We start from the raw sequence: 25,775 nt of genomic DNA, 5'->3' as shown, positions 1-25,775 counted from the left end.
CAGTCAGGGAAATAGCTCTGGCATGAGATACCCGCCCTCAGAGCAAGCATAAGACCAGGGGCTTAGATGTAGCTTCTATACATCATGGCTTTCGTTGTTTGGTTGGCTCATTAGTTGGTTTGGTTTGGTTTGGTTTGGTTTGGTTTCCCCACTCCTCAGCTTCAGCTGAGGACCAAGCAACAAACAGCAAGGCAGGGGCACCGGACCTGGAAAAAGATTAAAAATATAAAAAGCTTGAATTTCCTGTACTTGTAGGAACACAGTGAGGTCAGTAATCTCCACATCATGAGGCAAGAAGGTGCTCTCAGCCACAAACTGAAGCATGGCTGGATCTCTCCATGCCTGCGGTGAAGTGATGGTGTGGCAATGCAGCCCTAATATTTTCGTGGTGTATTCCATTGCAAAACTGTTCCCCCTTTTTTTTTTTTTTTTTTTTTAGTGAAATTGTGCTTTTGATTGGTACAGTTGGAAATGCTGACATATGAGGCCAATACAAAAAGGTTGTTTAGCCTGGAGAAAAGGAGGCTCCAAGGTGACCTTAGAGCAACTTCTCAGTATGTCAAGGGGCTACAAGAAAGCTGGGATAGGGCTTCTGACACGGGGGGTGTAGTGAGAGAACAAGGGGAAATGGTTTAAAACTTGAAGAGAGGAGATTTAGGTCAGACATTAGGAAGAAATTTTTTAATTTGAGGGTGGTGAAGCTGGAACAGGTTGTCCAAGGAAGTTGTGGCTGCCCCATCCCTGGAAGTGTTGAAGGACAGGTTGGATGGGGCACTGAGCAACCTGGTCTGGTGGGAGGTGTCCCTGCCCATGCAGGGGGGGTCGAACTTCAAGGTTCCTTCCAACCCAAACCATTCTATGATTCTGTGATTAACAGGCACCTGTGAGGGAAAAACTGTAATACCCAGGTCGGTGGTTTTCCTGACAGAAAGCTGCATGTGAAATCACTAAGTGGTGACTAAAACCTTCACCACCTTTTTGGGGGTGAAGCCCCTGGCTATCACCACCCGGCCTTGTTGGCTGGGGTCTAGTTTTGCTGCCCTTTTGCGGGCAGTCGCTGCAGTTTCCGTGAGCCCCTTCGCTCTCCATTTTCCCGTGGTTCCTGCCGGGTCGCTCCGCCGCCCTGAGGCGATACCTGCCATGGCCGCCATGTGCGGCAGCGGGCGGGCCGCCAGGGGGCGCTGCGGGGCAGGGAGGCGCCATCGTTCTCTTCCTTGCCGCCCGCCGCCGCCATGGTGGCCTTGCCCAGGCACCGCCGCTTCTTGGGCGGCTTCGTCTGCGGAGCCGCGGCGGGTGCTGCCGCATCGTGTTGGGCTGCTTGGCGGCTTCTCCGAGGCCAGAGTCAACCGGAGACAGTTCCCGGGCGAGAAGGTAAGAGCCGCGGGAAAAGAGGAGGCCTGGCGCCGCGGCCCTGTGGCTCTGCGGGGCGGGAGCGGAGGCGCCTCAGGCGGGAACGGCAGCCCCGATCCCCACAGAACCCTCTCGGTCCCTAAACACCCTCTCCACCAAGCAGACTTCTTCCAGCTTTCTCTGTCCTGGGATGCTGGAGTGCGGGGAGTTCCCTGCGTACTTTCGTCGTGTTGAGAGGGAGGAAGTTACTGGGAGATGCTGGGCTGGAACTTGCACTAAAAACGCGGCTTCCCCTTGGTTCACCTGCTCACACCGAGGTGTTGGGTGATATTCCGGGAAAGTCGTTTCGTGCCGCTCACACGATGGTTGCTGATGTTACATGGTGAGCCCTGAGTGATCTGGTAACGTCTGTATAATATATACGTGCATATATATATATATATTGATCAGACATTGGAATGGGCTGCCCAGGGAAGTAGTGGATTCTCCATCCCTGGAGATACTTAAAAAGAGACTGGATGTGGCACTCAGTGCCATGGGCTGGGAACTGCAGTGGTAGTGGATCAAGGGTTAGACTTGATGATCTCTGAGGTCCCTTCCAACCCAGCCAATTCTATGATTCTATGATTCTATATGTGTATTTGCTCTTAAGGCTGTTTTTTACACGGCCCCCATGGGGGCTTGCAGGGGTGCAAAGCATGGGCTGAGGGCTGTTGGGCTGAGCACCAGGGTTTAATGGATTTGAATATTTTTCTTTGCAGCCCTGAGGGCTTTACAAGTGATGAAGGGTAGGAAGGCATAGGAGGAGGAGCTGTAAAAACGTGAGGTGCTGTGGCACAGATGGCTGGAGCATGAGGAAGTCACTAAGATGTAAATATTCATGAGAGAAAAACGTTCTTTAAATAAATAAATACATCTCAAAGTGAAGCTTTCATTCATTCATTCATTCAGCAGAACGCGTGTATTCCCAGTGGAAGGAGGAATCACACTCCTGCTCAACTCTTACATCTCAGTTTGTGAGGAGTGCAGTTTCCAGCTTTGAAGGGTGAAATGTGTGTGTTCATTTCCTGCGTCCGTAATTCTTGGTTGCCTGATTTGTCCCTAAAATGAAGCTTTTCTTCAAAAGAACAACAGGTGCTAGATAGATGACTGTGAGCATTAGATTTAGACCTAGAACTGAGATCATTATGTGATGGTATGATGAAAGCACAACTTTTTTTCATAGAAGTGAGTTTCCTTGTTTCTCTTAATATTTTTTTTTTAGGTCTAAATTGTGTCAGTAGCCTCAGGTATGCCTGTACAGTATATTTACATGCACAGAAGTGCTTTTGTTACTGTCTTATTTTAGATTACATTTCATCTTAGAATGGATTTCTGATTATTTTGCTCCTTAGACCCTGTAGAAGAGTCTCTGCTGGAAAAATACGGATTCCCTGAAGCTGGAACAGAGACCAGATGTTACACAAATCATGCATTGAGTTATGACCAGGCAAAACGGGTTCCAAGATGGGTGATTGAACATATTTCAAAACAGAAGACACTGGGTATGTAGGTGTTTATTTTCTTACATTTACAGTAGCCATATGGGCCTTGCAGTTCACAGAAGGTGGACCCAGGAGCAAGCAAGGAGATAACTCCTGTAGTGACCTCTAGATACGGATTTTTCCACCTATTCAAAATCCCACTGGAGGCAACAGGTTTCTGGGTGGATATCAGCTTTATAACAGGTATTAAGGCTGATGTTGCCAGTGATTTAAAAGAGCTCTGTCACTGCCAGTTGTCAGGCCTCTTCAGTATTCTTTCTCTTGTTGGGACTAGTTTGGTATTGAATGTACAATCCCAGAATCACAGAAATGGCATGATGTCTGCAAGGTACCCTTGGCCGAAGGGCTGATTATGGAAGGGGGGAATGAAGAAGAATTTTTTGTTACTCTTTGTGAGTAATTCCTGCTATGCATTTAGGAGGCAATCTGTAAACACCAGATCTCTGTATTTGTGTCGGTGTGAACATTCTAAATCACGTTGCAGGAAGGAGGCTTAACTTCACCTCTTTCAAACATGACTGAAGAGATAAAAAACTTCAAATTAACGTTTCTTACCTGATTCAGACTGGTAAAGTTCACTGTTGTTGCTCAAGCACATAAAAATTTCTCTTGCTTCCTTATATTGTGTAATTAGCCCTTAAAGAGATTTGCTACTTGGATGCAGTTCTGTTGTATTTTCAGATGTGCATTACCTAATCCTCTCTCCTTTTCTTTATGCAAGACAGAAGCTCAGCAATTTTTTGCTGTCAGTCATGAATGAAATCTAAGTATTATGCAGTAATTGTAAATTAAGTCTATAGTATTACTTCAGATTTTATAAGGCAGATTATTAATAATGGAGGTAACAGTTTAATATATCTTAATTGCTGTTCTTATATTACCTCTCAAAATTAAAAGCACAGTCCTGAAAATGTTTATAACCACCCCCTAAGTAGCATCTTTGATTCAACTTCTTTTGGAGAATAAATTAATAATTCCAGGCTTGCTTTCAAGTGGGCCTTAACAACTGAATTGTTAAAATGTTTAGCAGTAAGATACAACTGGCCTGCAAGTTAAAATTAAAAATCTTGAGGCTTTCAGCTCTGATTTATGTCTGATAGCTAGTCTAATAGAGCTTTGATACAGAACTGTGTTGTTCAGGGAAGGTCACTAAAAATCTTTCATGCACTGGAGTTTTGAAAACGTGATGTAAAAAACAATTAATTTGTAATTCTAAACAGGTAAAATATTATTATTTAAAAATATTTTTCTTTAAATATATGTTACACACATATATTTAAATATATATATATTAAGTAATATAAATATTACTTAAATCTTTCAAAAACGTGGTGGAAAGAAATTAGATTTACATGTAAATGAGATGCACAAATCTGATTACAGAAGAAATTAACCTTTTTTATCAAAGCAGTGAACAGAGAATAAATGAAGATAAATTTTCCATTGTTCAAGTTTAATGTATAAATTACACTTTTTCTTAAATACTGAGATTAAATATGATTTTTTTTTAGAAGAAGAATTGTTGGTTTGCCTGCTAATGAACTTGTTAGTGTTGCTTCCTAAGCATCAATCCTGTATCACGTCATGTTCTATACCAAAAAATAAAAGCACTGCATGCACTGCATGAGGATGTTCTGACCACTGAGAGGTGTTTTGACATCACATGGGCATATGGACAGATGGTGAACAAAGAAGAGAAAGTTGCTTATAGGCTCTGTCTTCCAAGTGATGGAGCATCTCTCTGTATGCATGCTCTTTTTCCACCCCTTCCCTTCTTCCTTCTGCTCTTTGCATATTCTTGGGTTCTTCAGAGAGCAGCCAAGTGGAGAGCGTGTACCAAGCTTTGCTCTCAGAACAGAGCCCAAGGAAGTGCAGGGTGCATGTGCACTCAGTGGAAACATTGTCATGACAAAAAAGCCAGAGTGCATGCAGTTTGTGTGTGTTTGCACAGTCAGCTAGAGAAAAAAGAATAATATAAGCAGTTAGTGGTGATCACTATTGACAGTTACCCCTCACGGTGCATAGCAACAGGAAGTACTGTATAAAGTGTCAAGTTTGAAGAAAATTCTGTCTGGTTTGTGCAAGCCCTGGCTCCTAATTAAATTTAAAGAGAGTGTGTAATGGGTCTGGATATTGCATCTGTGAAATTGCACCTAAGATGACACCCTGAATTACATAAAGAAAAATCCAGTATGCTGTAGATACTTCGAATTATTTTGCCATCTGGGAAAAAAAATTGTGGGCAGCAGTGATGGTGCTCTAAGCTGGTCAGTTTCCTTCCAGCTACACTCTGGGCTGCTGCCTGTGTGGAGCTATTGCATGGGCACAGCTAGGTCAGCCCTGGTACATCCTTCTGCTATGTCTCTGGAGCACCTTCTATGCTATGGATGTTCTTGAGAGCCAGGCCATTCCCTGAGGGAAATGGTGCCTTATTGGAGTTGTCAGTGCCATAATAGTTTGTGCAAGTGTTTTCTGACCATTGCTTTTCCAAGGAAGTATCCAGTGTTTGGAATGAAGCAGTCCAGAGTTGCAGCCCACACAGAGGAATTTCTTATCCAAGAAGATGGTTGTGACTTTACACAGTGCAAGGTGTACAAATGTGGGTGTATGAGCAGTTAACCTGGGAAGAACTCACAGGCTCCATAGCAAAGGCAGCAGCTTAGAATGGGCTGCTGTCTCTGCAACAGTTGGGTTAGCTCCTGCCACAGTGTTCTCCCTAAAAAGTTTATTATCTTCCAGAAGTCTAGTCCTAACAATTCTTCTTGCACAATTCCCAAATATTTGGAAAGGCAGAAGGAGAATCCTGGAAAAGAACAGGAGACATCTACAGTTATTTCTGTGTCCATGAAGAACAAATGACTTGACTTCCTGTTGAGTGGGTTTATTATTTTAGCAAGTGTAACTTTATCAAGATGCACACATTTGACTTGGTAAGAGAACAAATTCTTGTACTGGCTCAAGAATAAAAATGGAATTGCACCTGGTGAAGATCTTCACTCTTGTTAAAAAGCTAATCTTACTGATATGTATAGTGCCTTTAATATTAATCTATTAAGTCGTAAGTATTTTGTTTTTTCTCTATAAAAGAGTAAAGCATGTTAGAATTTCTTGCATACTGTGGGTAAGAATTTAGAACTAGAGCACAGATATTCAAGCAGAATTACTTTTTTTTTGTAGTTGAGCAGAAAAATACCCGATTTAATGTAATGTGTTGAATCTTTAAGCATGGATATTTGAAAAGCTGTGACAGTTCTTTTTGTCTTGTTATTATGATGGTGTAAAGATAACCTAACAGTCTGTTGTGTTACTCCTCAGGTAATGCAGACCGAAAGCACTGTAAATTCAGACCAGATCCTAACATCCCTCTGATGTTCAGTGCAGTCAATGAAGACTACCTGGGGAGCGGGTGGTCACGAGGACACATGGCACCAGCAGGAGATAACAAATTTTCAACAGTATGCTCTTTATTTCTTCCTTTGTAATTTGTGTTTATCAGCCAGAAAAGGTCAAGAGACCCTTAGAAGTAAAGTATAATATTCCTTTTGCAATTTTTTTTTTTTTTTTGAGATGGGGTATGTTTGCATTCTTGATGCACAGACCTGAACTCAGGAGTTACCAGGTCTGTTCCTGGCTGAACACTGTAGGATGCTCTCACAGTCTGCTTCAGGCATCTAAATCAGGTGCATCCTCTTGTGGCATATGTCCCTACTTTGCATCACACCTGTATTAATTTTTTTGGCAGAGATGGTACATGTCTTGCACTGCACAGTGTTAAGCAAGTCTTCTCAACCTGTTGTATATCACATGGTCTGCCTGTAAAACATAATGACCTTCACCAAACAAACCTTGAAAGTGTCTTGAAGCTCAGTTAAAGGGAGACAGCGAATGATGACTTCATTGTGACCAACAAGTGCTGAGATGTTTAAAGTTAGATTGGGCAAAGCAAAGATGCTGTTAAGTACTGTTCAGTATTGGCAAGGGAATTACCTGAATGATTTAAAAGGCTTTTTCCTTTCTGGCAATGTGTATAAGGTAAATTAGAACCTTCTTTTGCCATAGTTCTTTCAGTCTATAAAATGTCTTCACCTGCCATTTATTTGCTCTGTAAGAAAAGCATGCCCTAATGCCTTGGCTGGCTAACAAAACAGCCTTGGATTTATTGGATCCTCTTGTGAAATGTGCCTAATGCAGCAATTTGTCAATTAAGAAGCAGTTGGAATTTGTATTTCTGCCAGGCAGAATAGTAAGCAGTGGGGTAGAGTGATAGCACAGTGGTATGTGGTTGCTGAAAGAACCAGTCACTGTATTTCTACTGGAAGTGTCTTTGTTTATTTGTGGTATCTGGGGATTTTCTGCTGGTGAGTTACATGTGTAGAGAGATCCTTGACCTGGCTTGAAATGCAGTACAGAACCTATGAAAATACTGGGTTAAGATCTTGGAAATTTTTTCTCCTGTATTTCCCTGCATATGCATAGCTTTTTAGGAGGTCCTTTACATTTGGAAATATGTGGGGTTTAGTTCAGAGAGGTTGATGACACTGCTTAAAGATAAAATTAAGCAGATATATGGATGTTTGAGCATTATGGTCCCAAATAATTTCATCACCTGCATGTTATGCATTTGTAAAATAGTGATAAATATTTTTAATCAAAACTTGCTTTGTAAGGGAAAGAGAAAAGTGGTAATTAGGCAGTCAGATAAATGAAAAGCATGGGTGAAAGCATCCTTCACATTAAAAAATGGGCCTTCAGACACTGGCACAGGTTGTCCAGAGAAGTTGTGGGTGCCTCATCACTGGAAGTGCTCAAGACCAGGTTGAATGGGGCTCCAGCAACCTGATCTAGTGGGAGGTGTCTGTGCTCATGCAGGTGGGCTAGAACTAGATGCTCTTCCAACCCGAACTGTTCTGTGATTCTGTTAAAAGAAGAGTAGCTAGTTGCTTCCAAAGGCATTGCAAAACTGACACTGAGTAACATAGTAATTCCTCTGCCTCTAGAATTGGGCATTCTTGTGCTATGTTTCTATCAAAAAAAGAACACACATTTTGCAAAGCTTCAACCCATCTATAGGTTTTTTTTCCTGACCTTTTATGTTGATAATGTTAAGACTAAATTAGAAATTGACTCTGATCCAAAAAACTTCTAAAATGTGTTTTCAACTTGCAAATGTTTCAGTGAAATTAAATTCTTTTCTTTCTCTATGCAGAGAGCTATGGCTGAAACGTTTTATCTGTCTAACATTGTGCCTCAGAATTATGAAAATAATGCTGGATTTTGGAACAGGTGAGAAATTGCTTGTAAGTAAACTAAGTGAAAAATATCAGGCAGTGGCATAAATAAAATATGCTGTATTTAAAGAACTTAACATCAAAGCATTCTAGGATGCTTTACAGGCTGTTTGCAGAGATGATAGAAACTTTCTCTGAAGTGGAAAGCACCTCAGTCCTCATAGTGCAAGAACAGGACAGTGACTACATTAGTTCTTTAGTCAATCACACTGTAGAGGACATTTATTTATAAAAAAGAAAATTACTTCTTCTTGCTGATGTGGGTAAAGGTCCTAGGCTTAACAAAGAAAATTCAGTAGAAGCAATGAGTTTCAATCTTCATGTTACATCTCATCCTCAAATAGTGCTTTGCAGGTGAGAGTGCTTACATCTCTCTGTGTGGACATCAGTTCACTTTGAATTGGAGACCTGAGTGCTCCCCACTGAGTCGTGACTACTTCAGGTCTTCAGTGTTTCTTGGAGTGCTGTCTTCCAAGCAGCAGTGAGACAGGTTCTCTGTCACTTGTGAGGGTTGGGTTTGAGGTGAAGTGAGGGGTTGATGAATTTAAGCTTCCTTCACGTAGGGCTTTTATTCTCTCCTTCCTTTGAGCAGAGAAAAAGCATTAATAAAAGTATCGTTCATCCAGTGCTTCTTGCATAGGACTTAGAGAATGTTAAGACTCAGAAGCAGAAGGGAAAAAATGATGGATTTCACAAGGTTAACTTAAGAGTTTAGCAAATTTATATATGGTATTGTACCAAATGCCTATCAAAAATGCATCATCATTCGACTACATGCTGCTTTCTAGCTTTACAAGAATGCATATAAAATTGCAAGAGGCATTCAGTAAGGTTAATCTGGTTTATAGACAAATAAAATGAAATGAAACATTTTAAGATTTTTTTTTTATGGTTTTAATGCCTCAAGAATTCGAGCATATAATTTCCTTATACCAGAGGCAGGCATTTGTATCAACTAAAGGTTGGAAACCCTCTCTGTTTCCCTTGAGCAGAATCTCTGCCTCATCAGGAAATCATGGGGAGCGTTTGAAAACTTCCCCTGGAACTAGCAGCCCTGCAGTTTAAGCAGCTATTGCCATTTTCTCCCAACCCCAGCACCCTGTCCTCACGATTTACAAATGGTGAACAAGGCATTCGTGCCACTTGTTTTATGACAAGTAGTTCTAGGGAGGCTTTTTGTGTATGTTTGTATCCTTCCTGGCTCTTCCTTTCCTTTCTGTTAATTGCTTGCTTCTTTAGTTGTCTTCTGAGGTGCAGGTAGGCAATACAGCTTAGTCATTTTAACAATGTTTTTTTTTTAAAAAAAGTAATGTTCATTCTCCAGCCTTGTGTTTTTGCTGCTTTCCCAGTTCCAGCTCAAGTACTAGCCTGACTGCTGCGAGTCAATTCCATTTGCTAACCTAGTTAAACTGATTGGCATTTTGTTTTCCTTAGTTATGTTTCTGCCAAATTAGAAAATTGGATCAACTGGTGAGTGAGGCAAGGGCCAGAGCCAACATGGAAAATGGAGTGAGACTGTTTAGCTGAGGCAGACAAGGGGAGCAGTAGGAAAGGAGAGAGCAGGACTGCATCTTTCACCAAGCAATTATATACTAAGATATTAGACTGGATGAGTGGTGTGCTCTAACAGCACATTTCCTCATTCTCTTCCCACCATCGTGCATACTGCTTTCTTTCCTGATGTTTAACTGTCATTTTCTGCCTTGTTTTGAGTGTAGTTTCATGGCCTATAATCTCATAATATAATCTCTGTCCCTGCTGCTACTAAAAGCAGTTTTCTCCATATCTGTGTTTATTCCCTTTCTTTTCCTTGAGCCAGGTGATGTTTGTATTATCATGCCATGAGACAGCCTGAGGAACTAAGCTGCTAGGAAGCAAAGCTGACAACAGCAGGAAAAAAAATTAACTTGTGGTCAATGCTTTAGCACATCACATGGCAGCTCACTACTACCAAGGAAGAAAGGGCTCATTCATGCTAATTCTGATTTGTGGGGCTCATTCCTGCTAATTCTGACTAGTGTGAGCTGATCTAACTTACTAACCCAGCAAAAAAAAGGACTGGTTTTGTTCAGGGTTGTGAACAGATGAAGAGTGCTAAAGGTGGCCCAAATTTGAGGAACAGGGATGAGGCAGAGATCCCTCCCCCCTTCAGAGGCAGACAGATTTGTTAGGCTCCTCTGTCTCATGTTCTGGCCCATTTGTGATTTTGAGGGAAACACAGGTCTAGTAAAGGAACTATGGGTGCTCACCATATGTGACCTCTATAACATTTGATGTTTAGATCAAAGATGGGCCATAATCTTTTGTTTTATGTAAAATAGGGATGATCCCCAAACCTCCCTTTTTGGAGAAATATTTTGTGCTGTAAACTGAATCAATTAGTTTAAAAAGCAAAAAAAAACCCCAAAACAAACAGTTTTAGTATTTCTGGAGTTACTACTTTATTCTTAAATAGTTTTATATAAGTACACAAGAAGTAGACTTGGTGGGAATGGCACATAGAAACTTTCCTTAGTGCTTTGATCTATATGAGGAGCTGTCTATAACAGGACATTGATTCACTGGGGAGACACATACAGATCCAGTAATATGGTAGAACCTTTTGAAGTAAGAACACCACAAACTGATCTTTAAACCTAGTATCTTTCTAATCCCAAGTGACCAGCAGCACTGTCTTTCTAGTGTCAAGTGTAGAAGTAAGTAGAAAATTCAGATTTTCTGGACTGGTGGTAAGGCTACAGAGACAGTTTTCAGATGTTTGCCATAACACGTGATGAAGTGAACCTGGGATAAGTGGGAAGTTTGACTGTTTTACCTTCATTGGCTTGTTACTCAGTCACACAGGTTTGGAAAAAAGTTGGCAAACTGTCAGTAGTTCATTGTGCTCCTCAGGGTATATTTTGAACATGGTGATAAGTTTTGCCCTCTGACTTCACCCTATCTGACAACTGTGTTCCAGAATGGAAATGTATTGCCGAGAATTGACTGAGAGATTTGAGGATGTTTGGATAGTTTCTGGACCTCTGACCTTGCCTCAAACAAATGAGGATGGAAAGAAGAGTGTTACTTACCAGGTATGTATATATGTTGATAGGTTTAGAGTGCAGTGGTAACCTTTATTTATTTATTTGATGTTGTAGCTTGATAAAACAAAGCTCAACATCTCAGTACAGGCAAATGTAGGAAATGTCCAATAGTAGTTGGGACATGTTCAGTGGAGATGTTATGTCTTGCCTACACATGAAAAACTATAATTATATTATAATTTTATAATTTTTTTTTATTTTCAAAGGGAGAGCTATTGAATGTCTGTTCACAGTCTGCAGTCTCTCCTCTGATGTTTATAATACATGACAGTATCTAAGCAGAGAGTTAGTGAGTTTTGCTGATGTGTATGCCTCTGTTCAGTTGATACAGTTTAGAACTGTGGGTTGCTCAGAACTACACAGGGTGTTGGAATGTCTGTGCTCTGTTAATTTCAAAAGCAGTTGCTTGCTGATATCTCACATGCATCACTTAGCTGAGGCCTTGCAGCTGAGTATACTGAAGCCAACTGAAAAACTTCATTCAAAGTTCAGGAAGCTTTAGCTTAATGCAGTGTAATGGTCCTTGGTACTCATACACCCCCACCCTCCCTTCCTTTGGTCCCCCATTTGGTCCTCCAAAGCTTAAAATACTTTGAAGATTTAGGGTTAATCATGCACAGTCTCTAGAAACTGTCACTGATAGACAGGCAGATAGGAAAGGCTCTCAAGTTGAGAAGTGAATTTATTATTGTTTATACAGAGTTGCTCTTTGTAAGCATGTGTTTAGATATTTGTAGGTTCTGAGTGTAGTAATGTATTCCAGGGAGGGAATATTACCTTCTGCTCCTACTGTAATGAGATATTATTGCTGTTTTCAGTTGCTAGATGAAAGCTAGCATAATGCAAACAATAAATGCTGTATTTTCTACCTCTTGAAAAACACTTTTACTTGAAAAATGAGTACTTAGATCAACTACAGCTTCTGCTCATGAGTGAGTCAGCTGTCCATCTAGTTCTCTAAGGAGCAATGAATGAGCTTGCTATAGACAAGCCCTTGTTTAAGAGGGAAACAAGAGACACAAAAGAGAGATGTTCAGCTTCCAGTCCTGGCTTGTTTAGTGGTAAGATTTGGGTACTGTTTTTCTATTCCAAACACACAGTTGATACCAATTTGATTGAACTTGGAACTCAGTTGTGATAAAATGTAATTTCTCCAGTTAGCTTTTACTTTTTTATTCCTTACTGTCCCTTGTCTGCCCACCTGCACATGTCTATAACTTTGTGATGAAATCACATCTTTGGATTTGGGTTTCTTGGTTGTTTTTTTTTCCAGATAGTCATATGTAATGTGTGTGAAAATGCAGCAATAATAATTTGTATTTGTTAGGAAGGTGATCAGTGTGTTTCAAGTGTTTAAATATGCCCTGGTTAGGGAATATACCCTGTGGTAAGTTAGCAGCAGTACCAGCTTTAGGCTGGCAGTGGTTCCTTATCCCTGTGTAAGGAGAGTGCTGGCTTTGCTATTCCCCACTGTGGCTTCCAGTTCTTTCCTTTTTCTGCCAGCAGTGATGACTGGCAGATCTGTCCACAAGATACTTAATTACCCAATGCAATAGAAAACCATCTTGTTTTCTCCTGCTGTAGAAAGGCAGAGCAGCACACAGAGGAGTTCAGCACTTACTGGTGACAGCCTGAGATCTGTCCAGAAGCACAAAGCTCTGGGAGCAGGAGGGAGATGTTCCCTTTCAGCAGTCTCAAGCTGAGCATTTGGCTTCCTGGCATGCAGAATGGTACTGTAAGAGTTCTCCAGGCTTGCAAATAGCTTGCTGGAGTTTGGCTCCTCGTAGCTGTCAGGATATTGCATTTCTTTTTTGTCCCTAAAAATACATATTTGTCTTGCATAGCAAAGAATTAAAAATCTTGAGCTGACTTGAACATTTTGTAACTGGAAATGGTTTTCCAGGAAGCAATTGAAGCATCTATTAACAGCCTCCACCAACAGCTTCACTTCACTCTTGGTCATCTTTTTCTAGTTTTTTTCCTAGAGAAAGCGTTTACTTGAAGAGAAAGATTACATTTTCTAAAAAATTATTGTGGTTCTCCATTTTGGTTTTGAAATGTAAATTTTGGCATTCCAAAGGTAAAAGTAAGAGCAGAGGCCACCTCTTACAGCTTTTATTCAAAGTAACTTGGCACCCAGAAATGGTGATGGAATAATAGTGGCACAAAATGTCCATGCTGCTTTGATTATCATATCATTCTGTTCTATTCTGTTGCCAAGATGTCTTCATCATCTTTGGATTTGATGACAACTCTGGTCTTTTCTGAATGTTTTATCAGTTTTTGGACTTAATATAAACTATGAAGTGAAGTTCAGTGTGAGATTGAAAAGGGTGGAATGATGGTATTCATGTTTTCATTTTGCATTTGGCCATATTCATAAATCCTTTATTAGGATTCCTAGGGTGAGATTCATTATGTGATTGCTTTGGTTTTAAGTACAGATAATGCTTTCTACAGGTGGGAAAAGTGAAACATTGATTTTGGGAGGGAGGGTTGTTTTGTTTTAAATATTAAATTATTTAATTTAGGTCCTCTTTGGCAGCACTCCTAAGTGTAAATAAAGACAGGCTGAGAATTTTTTGTTATTTTGAAATCTCTTTATGGCATAAGTTCTTGTGCTTTCCATTGAAGTTGTCCTTTGGGGAAAGAGACTTCAGAGTGGAGTGATGTGGTGTTCTTTTTTCTTCCTTCTTACATCAATACATACACTTAGAAGAGGGAATGAAACCTATCAAAGCACTGGAGAGAGAGAAGTTCTTTTCAGAACTTCTTATACCTTGGATATAATTGCAGTCATTGCTGTCTGTTTTGGCAGTCAGAGCTTCTGCCCCTAAATTGAGGACACTAAAAGCTGGCAGCTGGAAGAGGGGAGGTTCCTCTGAGATGTCTTTTGGAGTAAGCTCTGCTAGGTTCAAATTAGGGACTCAGAAATGAAAGGCTTTTAGTCCTCATTGTTTGGGTTTATGAAGCTGATGTGAGAAGGTGTCCTTTTTCTTTGTATGTGCTGTTTAAGGAGAGTTGCTGTAGCATATACAATAGTGCTGAAACTCACAACCTATAATCTGGCAATGTGACTGTTAAGGCTGAGCTCCTTTCTAATGTTTTCCTTCTCTGAGACTGGGACTGTGCAAAAGAAGGAAAACAGAAATACTGCAGGGAATGTGTCTGCATTGATTTGTATCACTCCTCAATCTTTGTTTCCTTGTGGTTTTTTTTTCTAAAACAGCGGTGAAACATGTATCCATGGCTCTACAGGGCTTGTGTTTTTCTCATCAGACATCCAAAAAGGTTATTTTTAGATCACTATAGAGGAAAAACAGAGCATCAGTCATGGCATTGTTCCCAGTTCCTGCTTGGACTATGGTACCATTTGCTGTTTAATTCCAGAAAGGGAATTAACCTTGAACTCCTTAGATGCCAACGTTGTTCTATCTGTTGGCTGAACTTGCTGTATCCTCAGATATGTTCTGCCATTTCATCTGTCTCCAACAGAGGCTTTTATTGCAAAGAGTGGATTGATGACCGTGCTTGGTATCTGAAAAACATATTTTGAGAATATATGTAAAATAGAATGCCAACAGGAAAAATCTGTTCTGTGTCGCTGGAGAGGCAGATGCAGGTTTTTCATCTTTGTCCAGATCTAATCAAAATGACATTGTCTTGTCTTATACATTGCTGTTCTCCAGCAACTGTCACTGTAGTTATTTTCCTCTGTCAGCAGATTTGGAGTTTGAAATACAAATTTTGCAGTAATTCTACTGTGTTGTGCTCAGTGCTGCACCATCCTAATCACCAGTGCCATTACTTTAAATACTCATTTAAGAAGAATTAACTATACTTGGCAAACAAAAGTATAGTTTAGATAATGTTTCTTGAGGAAGACATTTTTCTGTACTTTTTAGTTATACATTGGGTTTATACTGGAATCATGTCTGCTATTTTGTTTCCAAAATTGAATGACTAGGCTGGGCCAGAGGAGCACAGTAACTGTTCCAGAAGATACACTTACTTGTCATCTAGTTCTGTGACAAGTCCCTGGGGGACAAATTGCACCTCTCAAATATAAGGTGCTTTATGGTTCTTCCCAGTCAACTTTCAGTGATGGTAGAGGTTTTCTCCTAGCCAAAATACTCCTAGGGGAAGGAATCCTTGTTAAAGGAGGAAACAAACCTGGGGACTACAACTGGGTTTTGGCTGTTTCAGATGAGCTCAACGCTGCGCAGGCAACCAGTGGATCTATATCCATTTTACATGTCCCATAAAACTTGTGTTCAAAAGATCTTAGAACAGCTTGTTAAATGACTAGAGCACTGTCAGCCCTAAGTTTAGACATGATATACAAATCAGAACAGCAGGCACTGAGTTAAGATTGGAGAAGAGAAAGCAAAGGTATAGGATAGATTTACGTGGTTGATTTTATTTAGTATTGAACCCACCCTGAAGGTTCTTCTGTTGTAAGAAGAATGATGGTAGGGACTGAAGTGGATTCAATGTTAAATAACCTACATGGATTCTGTTGCAGTAGTAGCTTGTCATCTTGTAAATAAAGTATCAGAATGTATATACACACCCTTTTATTTTAAATAAAGGGTGGATGAGGTGTCTGTCTTCTAAGGCCATAACCGTGTATTTAGGCACAGTGGGTTTTTTTATCACTTTTTTTTTTTTCCCTTTCCTCTTTAGGATTGCCAAATGTTTTGGCAGTAGCAGTCAGACCAGCCATAACAAATTACATTTTCCTGAAGTACACACATTTGCATTTTGGAGTGCTTGGCTGTGCAGTGTTGTTGCAGATTGTTACTGTGATTTCAAGCCTAGTATTTTCTATTTTCTCTATTGCTAGGTCTGCTTTCACACCCCTCAGTTCTTCTCAGTGCCATCTGACAGAGTTATCTCAAATATTGGGGAAAAAACACTGTCAACAGAATCAGTGCTGCTCAACACAAATTTGGAAGGAACTGGAGTGAAAGCAGTTAATGCTGTCATGATCAAGTAAACAAAATAATACGGATAGCAAAGGGAATTTTTTTATACTGCCAGAAAGTCTGTTTCTATGCAGAATTTGGTATAAAATTATAATAAACTCTGGATTGTCAAACCTGGAGTTATATTAACAGGAATGATGTTAGCTATGGTAAAGCATCTGATGCTCTTGGTCACTATCATGCCTCAAGTTACAGGAAAAACAAAGTCAATGCCTGTTCAGAGAAAGCTACAGTCGTATTTTGGGTGAAAAGATTGATATCCTTGATTTCTGTCTATCAAGAAATGTGACAGAAGTCTTCATTTTGCTATTGCCAGGTGTATATGGAATCACTGTTGTGTACACAGTGGAATATGGAATCACAGGGTTGTGTGTATGCTTGTATTCAGTCCTGGCTTGCAGTATGGCTTAGTTATAAACTTTGGTTATTATACAGATTGAAGAAATGGCTATTGGAGTGGAGAGGGCATTTCTGGAGCTATCATGTTAATGTATTTGATGACTGCACCCTTTGATGCAAGGAGTTTTCAGTGTATTCTGGCAGTTAAGGCATGATTGAATGGGATTTCTGTTTACCATCTTCTAAGAGAATCCCAGATAATTGCCAGTCAAGAGTTTGCTCTTGCTGATGAAAGGCTGCTCCCTTCTGCTCCTTCTCTTCGTGTCTGATTTTCATTTTCCAGTCACTAGGTGGCAAAATACTACTTTTGGATTCATGAGTCCTTTCTTTTAAAATTATTCCTACCCTTTCAGAAGAAGATAGATTTCTTACTAATCTGGGAAGCTGTTGCAAGTCCATTATAAAGTGAAAATATAACATTTGGGTGCATTTTAAAATTTTTAGGAAAAATAGCACTTCTATTTTCTTCTAATAAAATCTCAGGTGTTCTGAGGTTTGTTACACCTTATATGTTCATTTTCTCCTGTTTATGTAAGTATGGAGTTTTCTTTCTTACAAATTCCAAACTTTCATTTTTGGTGATTGCTTTGCCCTCTGTTTATCTGGCTGCTGCCACGATGGTTGTTACCATATGCTTAAACTTACCCTAGATGTGTCTTCATTATTTATTGTAATATTTAAGAACTCCACAAATTTGTTCTTCCTCCAGTTTTAAAAAGTATGACCCAGAACAGTTTAATGATTTGGCCAGAATTATGAGGAAAGCCAAGTTTAAAACAAATCCCCATCCAGTAACTCAGCTATGAGACAGAATTTATCAAAGCTCACTAAGTTCCCTCTGTTTTAAGAAATCATGTTGCTTCTGTCCTTATCTTTATCTGTCCCTGTGAGCTCTTTAAGTTTGTATAACTGCTTACCAACACATTTGTTGTTTTAGCAATATGTAAACATCTCTAAATGTCAAGAATTGCAGACATTTTAATGACCCATCCTCATGACAGCTGTCCCTGTTTAATTGGGCATGGAAGAGTATAACAAATGTATACACACTTGTGGAATGTCAATAGCAATGTTAATAAAAATAAAATAACAGTAAACACTATGCTGGAAATTATATTATCATAATGCTGCATTATTAGACCATATCAGTTCAGTTGCAGGGCTTCAGCCAGCACCACGTCACCAAAGAAAACAAAAGCAAAACAAAGGTGAAAGAAATCATCTGCAGGAAGTTAGGGCAGTGAACACTTTCATGTTGAATTGATACAGGGAGCAAAGGGAAACAGTATCTGAAATTCCACATGGGTTTCCCAAATGATGATGAGAAAGAAATATATTTAATGCTATAAAAACCAGGCTTTTAGCTTGAGTGCTTTTGTTTTTCCTGTTATGAGGCTATTAAAAATTGAAATATTAAGCAAAATTGTATAGGAATAGCAAAATTGAAATTTTCAAAGGATCACACACACAAAAATGTACCTTTTATCAATATGGTGTGAAAGCACATGACACAGCAGTCATTTTCATCAGGCCATTGCTGTGTTTTCTTGCTTATATTAGCATGTGAGGCTATTTTATTTTTTTTTATTTATTTACTCACAGATACTATTATGAACTGTTTCTCTTTTCCAGCTGGGACAGATAGATAGCTGCTTAAGGCATTTATTGCTGAAAGACCAGCACAAATCAAAGTCAGCATCTGTGAGTGGATCATCTTAACCCATTTTCTATTCTGTTAAAAGAAGAGGATATGCTATCTGCCTCTGTTAGGCATGCATCAAGATAAACACAATGCAGATCAGAGGAGTGGTTCTGATTGCTGTAGTTAGGTAGGAAAATCCTCTAGGTGGCAATAGGAAATGAATTCTGGAGTTAGGATTTCCTACCTGGTGCTTCTGTTACAATCTTTACATCTGCAGTATCACACTTTACTTCCTACTATTGAGCTCTGTGTGTGTGTGTGGCAACTCTACAGAAACCTTCATCTGCAACTTCTGTATTTCCTCCTGTTAAAAAGCAAATTGTGGTATATTGCAGAGCATAATGATGGAAATATTATGGTGTGCTCCAGAGCTGTGTTTCCATTTTGGGCAGAAATCACTGTGTCACATTATTGGTGATGCATCCTCTGCATGGTTTGCGTGAGTCTTAAACTGCAGGAGAAAACATACAGATTGCTTCTCATGCATATTTACTCTGTCAGAGAAATCAGGCAACCTCCTTTGATGGTATTCTCCTCCAGCAGAATGAACTGGGGGTAGAACTTTCATGCCACATTTTCTGTAAGGAAAGGGCACTTGTGGATTCTGGCTGTTTGTCAGGCTGAAGTTGGTTTTAGTCTCATAAAAATATTAGAACTGAGTGTAGTAATTACAGAAGTAGTTTACTGCTGTTCAGAGGAGTGATATAAAGCCTGAGCACTACTTAAATTGTATTCAGATTCCCAGAAGAGAGCTTACTTGGAACTGAAGTGGTCTATAAATTACATGTATGGCCATTGCCTATATGGAGTTGAGTTGTGTTCAGAACTAGGTTTTCCAAAAGGCCAGCCCTTCCTTAATTTCAAACTAGTCCTTTTATTCCTTCTTTCCTCCTTCATAGGGACATATACTATGCATAAATACGCATTATTTTGCATAGAATATATGTATTTGCATAATATTACATAAGCACAGTGTCTGTTTTCCTTAACACCCACTTCAGGCATTCAGTATTTCCATTTCATACCTAACTGCTATTCTATGTGCAGCTCTATTCATTCCCCAGCCTTTCTATCCACCCACACTCAGTCCTCACACCCAATCTCCTGTTCCCTCTGCTGGCTCACTCCATATACATTCACCTGTTTTCACATGTGCCATAGCTCCCCTAATTGGAGGTAGTTGTGGCAGCTCCATCTTCTCTCTCACCCTTCCTCTAACCTTTCAGACAACAGGCAGAGGATGCTGGTGTGTGTACATGTGTGGGAGGTGTTGAGAAAGGGAAGGAGCAGAGCTAATGGGGAACTAATGTGTGTACATGTGTAAAAAGAGTGCCTAAAGAGACCTGGCAAAGGCAGCATGAGCCATACTGCACAGAATGCTGCACATCAGGTGATTGTTGGCCCAGGGACAACCTAAGGAACAGGGTTTAGTCTCCCTGCAGCCTTCCCTCAGGAGGTTACAGCAGCTTCAGGGTGCAGTGCAGCTGTGGATGCCTCTTCTGCATGCAGTTGGTGGGGTGGCAGTGTGCAGGCTCTGCAAGATCCCTGCTCTAGGAGGTGAAAAGGAATTCCACCTTTCTGCCTTAAACAGTCTCAGGCACTGCCTGCACTTGGGTGAATAAAGGAGCACAAACTCCCTCTTCTCCCCAGCAGAGCTTGTCCTGCTTCTTGGTTTGCTCCCTCTCATCCCTAGTATGTTGCATCTACTGCTCAGTTTGAGTGCCACCTCCCTCAAACAGATTAAACTCCCCAAACCATTCATTCTGTAATTCATTCTGTAATTCTGTTTTAACCCACCAGATCTGACAGTCTGTTGATGTGTAGTTTTTGGTATATTTTAAAATTACCTGTGCATCAGTCAGTTTTGATTATTTCTGTGGTTGATCCCCAGGAGCTGTAACTGTGGTTTCACCCACACTGAATGCTAAACCCAAAGTGCTTTGACACTCAGGAGCTCTAATTTCCCTATCAAGAGATTTGTTGTTGTTGAAAGGGAAAGTAGATTTGGCATAAGGTGTTTATTTATTACTTACCAGTTTCAATGATTGCTAGATGTCTAGGTAGAACTTTATTTAGGGGAATGCTGGTGGCATAAGCAAGAGTGTTTTTGTAAAAAGAAAAAAAACCAAAAAACAAACATGAGAAAAAGGTAAACTACAGCAAAGCCATTAACTATCCAAGTTTAGGGAGGAAAATATTCTGTGACAGAGTGAAAGAATCTAAGACTGCATGCTTGACAGAGACAATAATAATGTTACTACTACATTATTCTACAAATCAGGAAAAAACTCTGTCAGAGGTTTCCCATCCTCCTAAAGGTACTTGCTCTTGTTCTGGTATGACTTAAAAGACCAGTTACTTAAAAAACTGGACAGAGGTAGAAGACACACTTCAAGCACTGAAAGAGCTCATAACTCAAAATTAACTGTTGGAACAGGCCGATGTGAACCTTGGCTCAATAGCCACAAGCAAAATCTAGTTTAAAAAAATGTATTTTTTTAAAGATAAAAAAAATATATCTTTTGCAAAGGTGCTGAATATTCTCAGGATAAAGCATATATAGGAAGTGTTTCTTTTGTAATGAAGTTTATTGATTATATGAATGGACAAAGCATGTCTGAGCTGATATACTGGATTAGTTTGTAAAATACTTTCAATTAATGTGATCCATTGTGGCAGTGAAAGAAATACCTGCTTTCTCAGAGGTTGTATTTTAACTGGATTTAACAAAGGCTGTCAAAAAAACCAATCATAACAAGGAGTCTTTACAGGAATTGCTAATACTGCCAATACTACAAAATTACAGGATTTTATGTAAAAGCAGGATGCCTTTGTAGTTTTTATAGAGGGTCTGCATCTTTTTCTTTTGTTTCCATTTAAATAAAAGTACACATTTTAGAAAAGTAATTCTACAGAAAGGCTATGCAAAACTCAGATTTTCTGTGTTTGAACCTGTTGTACTTTGTTGGCATTGCAGGTTCATTTTGGTAGTATTGAAGAAAAATAAAGCTAAATACAGTGCATGCATGAGCATCACTTTTTGAATACTGGAGAGATTACATTAATCATCTATAGGTGTATTCCCTTGGACTTATGCTGACACAGGGTGAGGTGTCTCTTGTATTACATCAGTGTGTGAGCTTTTGACAGACTTCATGTGAATTCAGAGTCCTGATTCTCCCCTCCTGGTGTTTTGAAATTCCTGGATCCTGGTCTGAGTGATACAGCAGGAAACCAAACATCTACAAGCTCTTGAGTCATGCTGAATTTATGAAAGAAGTCAGCACATTTTCTTTTGACAAGCTTCTCTTCCAAGAGACTGACTCACTCAGTGTACTTCTTTATTACCAGGGCCCCCTCAAAAATACTTTCTTTCATAATGTAGCTATTAAATACAGCCTGTGTATGGATAATAGAGATTAAAAAAAAATAACTGACAGAAGGTAAGTTAGAGTTCATTTGAAATGTATATTAAAAACCACATGATTTGGAACTGTTAGGTCAGGAACTTAATGTAAAGCCACTGTTACTGGAAAACAGTTTTCCAAGCATTAGCCATGATGTGGTATGAGAAAGGAGCTCTACCCTCCCTTACAGATCTGACCAGGTTTAGGGAACTGGAGCCTTGGCTTGCTCCCTGTAGTAGTAGCCCATTCCTGAATGGCTGTATAAGGAGCAGCAGTGAAATGATGCTTTCCACTTCAGCTTCTAGTCTGATAACATTGCACGTGATTTTGATGTGTATTATGTGCTGTGACTCCTTTCTAGAGGTAGTGAATTAGTCTCCTGTCTTTCCCCCCTTTTCTCCCTCAGCTGGTAGGATCTGTGCATGTAACATCACTTTCTTTTTGACAGGTAATTGGAAAGGATGACGTAGCTGTGCCATCCCACCTGTACAAGGTGATCCTTGCCAGACGGAACAGAACATCTGCAGAGCCCTTGGTACTGGGGGCTTTTGTGGTGCCAAACAATCCCATAGGCTTCAGTCACCACCTAACTGAGTTCCAAGTAAATATTGAAGACCTGGAAAAAATGTCAGGTTTAGTTTTTTTCCCCCTCGTGGACAAAACAAAAGATGTTCAGAATATCTGTGAGGTGGACACCTGCAAACTGATGGGCTTCAAGGAATTTACTCTGTACATCACTGCTCGGAAGGTGCAGAGTGCCCGTACCTTGCACCGCTTGGAGAAGGCCATGTCAGAGCTAAGGGAGGCAGGAATTGAGCCTGATGAGTATCTCCTAAAGCTTCACAAAAAGAAGGAGGAAGAACTACGTCAGGAAAACCAAATCACAGCTAGAGAGGGGAAAGCTGGCTGAGTACTTGTTCAGGAAGATGTTTGGGGTTTTGTACTTTGAAAAAGGAGAGCTGAAGGCAAACACAAGGTTTCTGTGAATTGTCTTTTTTTTGGATTGTGAAAACAATAAACATTTGGAAGATGATGGGTTTGGAATAATGTTCATTCTCATGTCACATGGTGCACACAGATGGTTTGCTGCGGTATTTAGATGTGGGAAATGAAAATGACACCTTTCTGGCATTAAAGATTACTGGACCTTCAGAAAAGTCTTTGTGCTGTTTTCCAAGTGAGACGTTAAACTTGGGCTTTGTGTGGAATTCCTTCTAGGAATATTGCATAAATAGACAGTAGACACCTTGGAAGTATAACTTGAACATGTTTAAATGTAATTCCATCTGGAAGTGTCTTTCTGTATGATGCTGTAGATGTGATGGTACTTCCTGTGATTTTTTTTCAAATTAAATGAATTTAGAAATATTTCATTTAACACCCCTTTATTGGAGACCTGTAAGATGTAATCTGAATCCCTTGTAGTCTTTACGTTGTTGTGTTACCAAACTGTATTTTCCCTTACCTCTTATGACCCTGTGTGCTTTGGATACTTTAGCATGTCAGTAGCTGTCATCTGTCATCCTTTGATTGATATGAGCTGGCAGTGTGTGCTTGCAGACCAGAAAGCCAACCATGTCCTGGGCAGCATCAAAAGGAGCATGGCCAGCAGGTTGAGGGAGGTAATTCTCCTTCTATGCTGCTCTTGTGAGATCCCACCTGGAGTACTGTGTCAAATTAATGGAGCCCCCAACATAAGGACATGGAGATCTTAGAGTGGGTGCAGAGGGGGCCATGAAGATGATCAGAGGACTGGAGCACCTCTCCTGTGAAGACAGCCTCAGAGAGTTGGAGTTGTTCAGTCTGGAGAAGAGGAAGCTCCATGGAGATCTTATATCAGCCTTCTGGTACCTAAAGGGGCCTACAAGAAAACTGGGGAGGGACTTTCTACAAAGGCATTTAGTGATAGGATAAGGGCTTAAAACTAGAGGAGGGGAGATTTAGGTTAGACATTAGGAAGAAAGTTTTTCCTGTGAGGGTGGTGAGACCCTGGCCCAGGTTGCCCAGAGAGGCTGTGGATGCCTCTTTCCTGGAAGTGTTCAAGGCCAGGCTGGATAATGCTTGGAGCAATCTGGTCTGGTGGGAGGTGTCCATGCCCATGCAGTGGGGTTGGAACTAGGTGATCATTAAGGTCCCTTCCAACCCAACCATTTTGTGATTCTATGATTTGCAGCAGGATTCTTCTATTCATATATAATTTTGCAATTAAAAAACCCAAACACAACAGTAGAAGCAGATTTTACACAAGCTGCTACCAGTGTGGTTTGGTCTTTATAAAATAAAGTAAGCTTGATATTTCACTTTCACCACTAAGTTTTGATAAACATGTTTTCTTGCATTTTTTTATTTTATAGGTGAACACTGCTTTTTTTGTTTGTTGTAATCACTCACTGTTTGTTTTTTTTCTCAGCATCACTCTTCGGTCTATAAACTTCACAACAGGACTAATGCAAGAAAGCTGAAGATTAACTAAAAATATATTTCCAGTTGCTCAAATTTGCATCTGATTAGACCATTTGATGCTTTTTTTTTTTTTCATTAGTTTTGCACTTTATTTGTGTATACATCTTGAATATTTAAGACATTTTTATATGCATCTTGAATTTTGAACATAAATTAGTGGGACTTGTATTTTCTGAGATTTGGTAAGAAAGAGTAAAAAGGGGATATATTTAGATATTTTTATTTTAATTGCAAGAGTAAATTTGGAGTTGTGCCATAAAACACCTTCAGTAGTCTTAGTATGAGATTTCATATCTGAGAAGGGTTATGTAGTGCCAGGCTGAACTGGGCTGTTTACATAAAGGATGAATCAGGAGCATTATTTGGATGCTGTGAATCATCGATGGGATGTTCTAAAAACTGTATAGTTTCCTTCATCTCAGTTCAGCTGCAGTATCCAAAAGTAGATCACTTTATAAAGCATTTTTGGTTCCCATGACACAATTGTGTTTGGCAGAAATGCATTTACAAAATCCAGACATTTAAAACCAGAGAAATGTGACTAAGGACATGGGCCAACCTTACTGCTTTCATAAATTTGAGAGAAACAGGGTGAAAGCCAGACTAAATGGTTGCTCGTTTCAATTCTAGCCCTGAAATTTTGGTTGTTAATCCTATCAAATGTAACAAAACCAGTAGATCACAAAACTACAAACTGCCTCTCCCTTTGCAGAATGTGGGAGATGCCAGTGTGTATTACCTGGAACCACGAAATGCTGGATACTTCACATGCCTCTCGCTGGTCCTGTGTGTGCCTCACTGGAGTCCAAGAAGCCTCTTGGCACTGCAGTGGTGTCATTGCTCTGCCCTGTCTTTCTCTTTCCCCCATTATTTGTGATTTATATTTTTTCATTCAGCTTTGCACCTTCCTTTTCCTCAGTCCTTTCAGCAGAGAGGTTACAGATATCTCCTGCAGTGCTCACACACACCTTCTGTGGACAGCTGAAACAGATCTTGGTGCTACAGATAATTTCTCCATTGAGCAGAACCACTGTTGGGACAGCACCAGCTGGATATGAAGAACTCCAGGTATCTTCCCTTTCTGCTGGCAGCTTGCTGTTACAACAACATCTGAAGTGCTGAGTATAACTCTCCTGTGGAGGCCTGCTATGGAGACAAGTTGCTCCCAAACTCACTACCTCCTCAGGCCTCATGTGCCCCTTCGAATTCCTGCAAGCCTCAATTACCATAATTTTCATGCCTTGTGGCTTATCACACAGACAGACAAGGCTCCCTCTATCATTTTCAGCTCTGTTTGAGCATGATTGGTGTTCCTCAGCTCTCCTTGAAGGGTGACAGCAGGTGGTAGAACCACTTCCACTGCTGGTCTGTGCCAAAGAGAATGTTCACCTGCTCATCTTGGTTTCTATATCTCATGTGACTGTGAAGTCTAGAATATAGCAAAAAAAAAAAAAAATTAAAAAAAACAAAAAACAAAAAACAGGTGCTTTCTTTAAAATAGGAAATACAAGACCAATAGTAGCAAGGGAGTGAGGCTTTTACACCCTT

The 25,775-nt window shown here is 40.1% G+C and overlaps 1 protein-coding gene across 1 annotated transcript; it reads left to right on the top strand.

Annotated features, from left to right (window-relative positions):
* Nucleotides 1-1,199: 1,199 nt before the first annotated feature.
* Nucleotides 1,200-22,792, top strand: EXOG (exo/endonuclease G). The gene is made up of 6 exons (XM_030445133.1): nt 1,200-1,371; nt 2,745-2,894; nt 6,210-6,349; nt 8,101-8,177; nt 11,142-11,256; nt 22,213-22,792. Exons 1-6 carry the CDS (start codon nt 1,233-1,235, stop codon nt 22,672-22,674), a joined length of 1,083 nt encoding a protein of 360 aa, XP_030300993.1. The 5' UTR covers nt 1,200-1,232; the 3' UTR covers nt 22,675-22,792.
* Nucleotides 22,793-25,775: the final 2,983 nt, after the last annotated feature.

The sequence above is a fragment of the Calypte anna genome, chromosome 2 (assembly GCF_003957555.1).
Source record: "Calypte anna isolate BGI_N300 chromosome 2, bCalAnn1_v1.p, whole genome shotgun sequence".
NCBI classification, from domain to species: Eukaryota; Metazoa; Chordata; class Aves; order Apodiformes; family Trochilidae; genus Calypte; species Calypte anna.
Note: the sequence above shows the minus strand (reverse complement) of the source record. Positions and strands in the feature narration are given on the sequence as shown.

What these genes read in the sequence shown, in the direction of transcription:
- EXOG (XM_030445133.1), top strand. Translation starts at nt 1,233, where the DNA reads ATGGTGGCCTTGCCCAGGCACCGCCGCTTCTTGGGCGGCTTCGTCTGC. An exon ending in GAGATAACAAATTTTCAACA is followed by an intron (nt 6,350 to 8,100) that starts GTATGCTCTTTA and finishes TTCTCTATGCAG; the next exon opens with AGAGCTATGGCTGAAACGTT. An exon ending in AGAAGAGTGTTACTTACCAG is followed by an intron (nt 11,257 to 22,212) that starts GTATGTATATAT and finishes TCTTTTTGACAG; the next exon opens with GTAATTGGAAAGGATGACGT.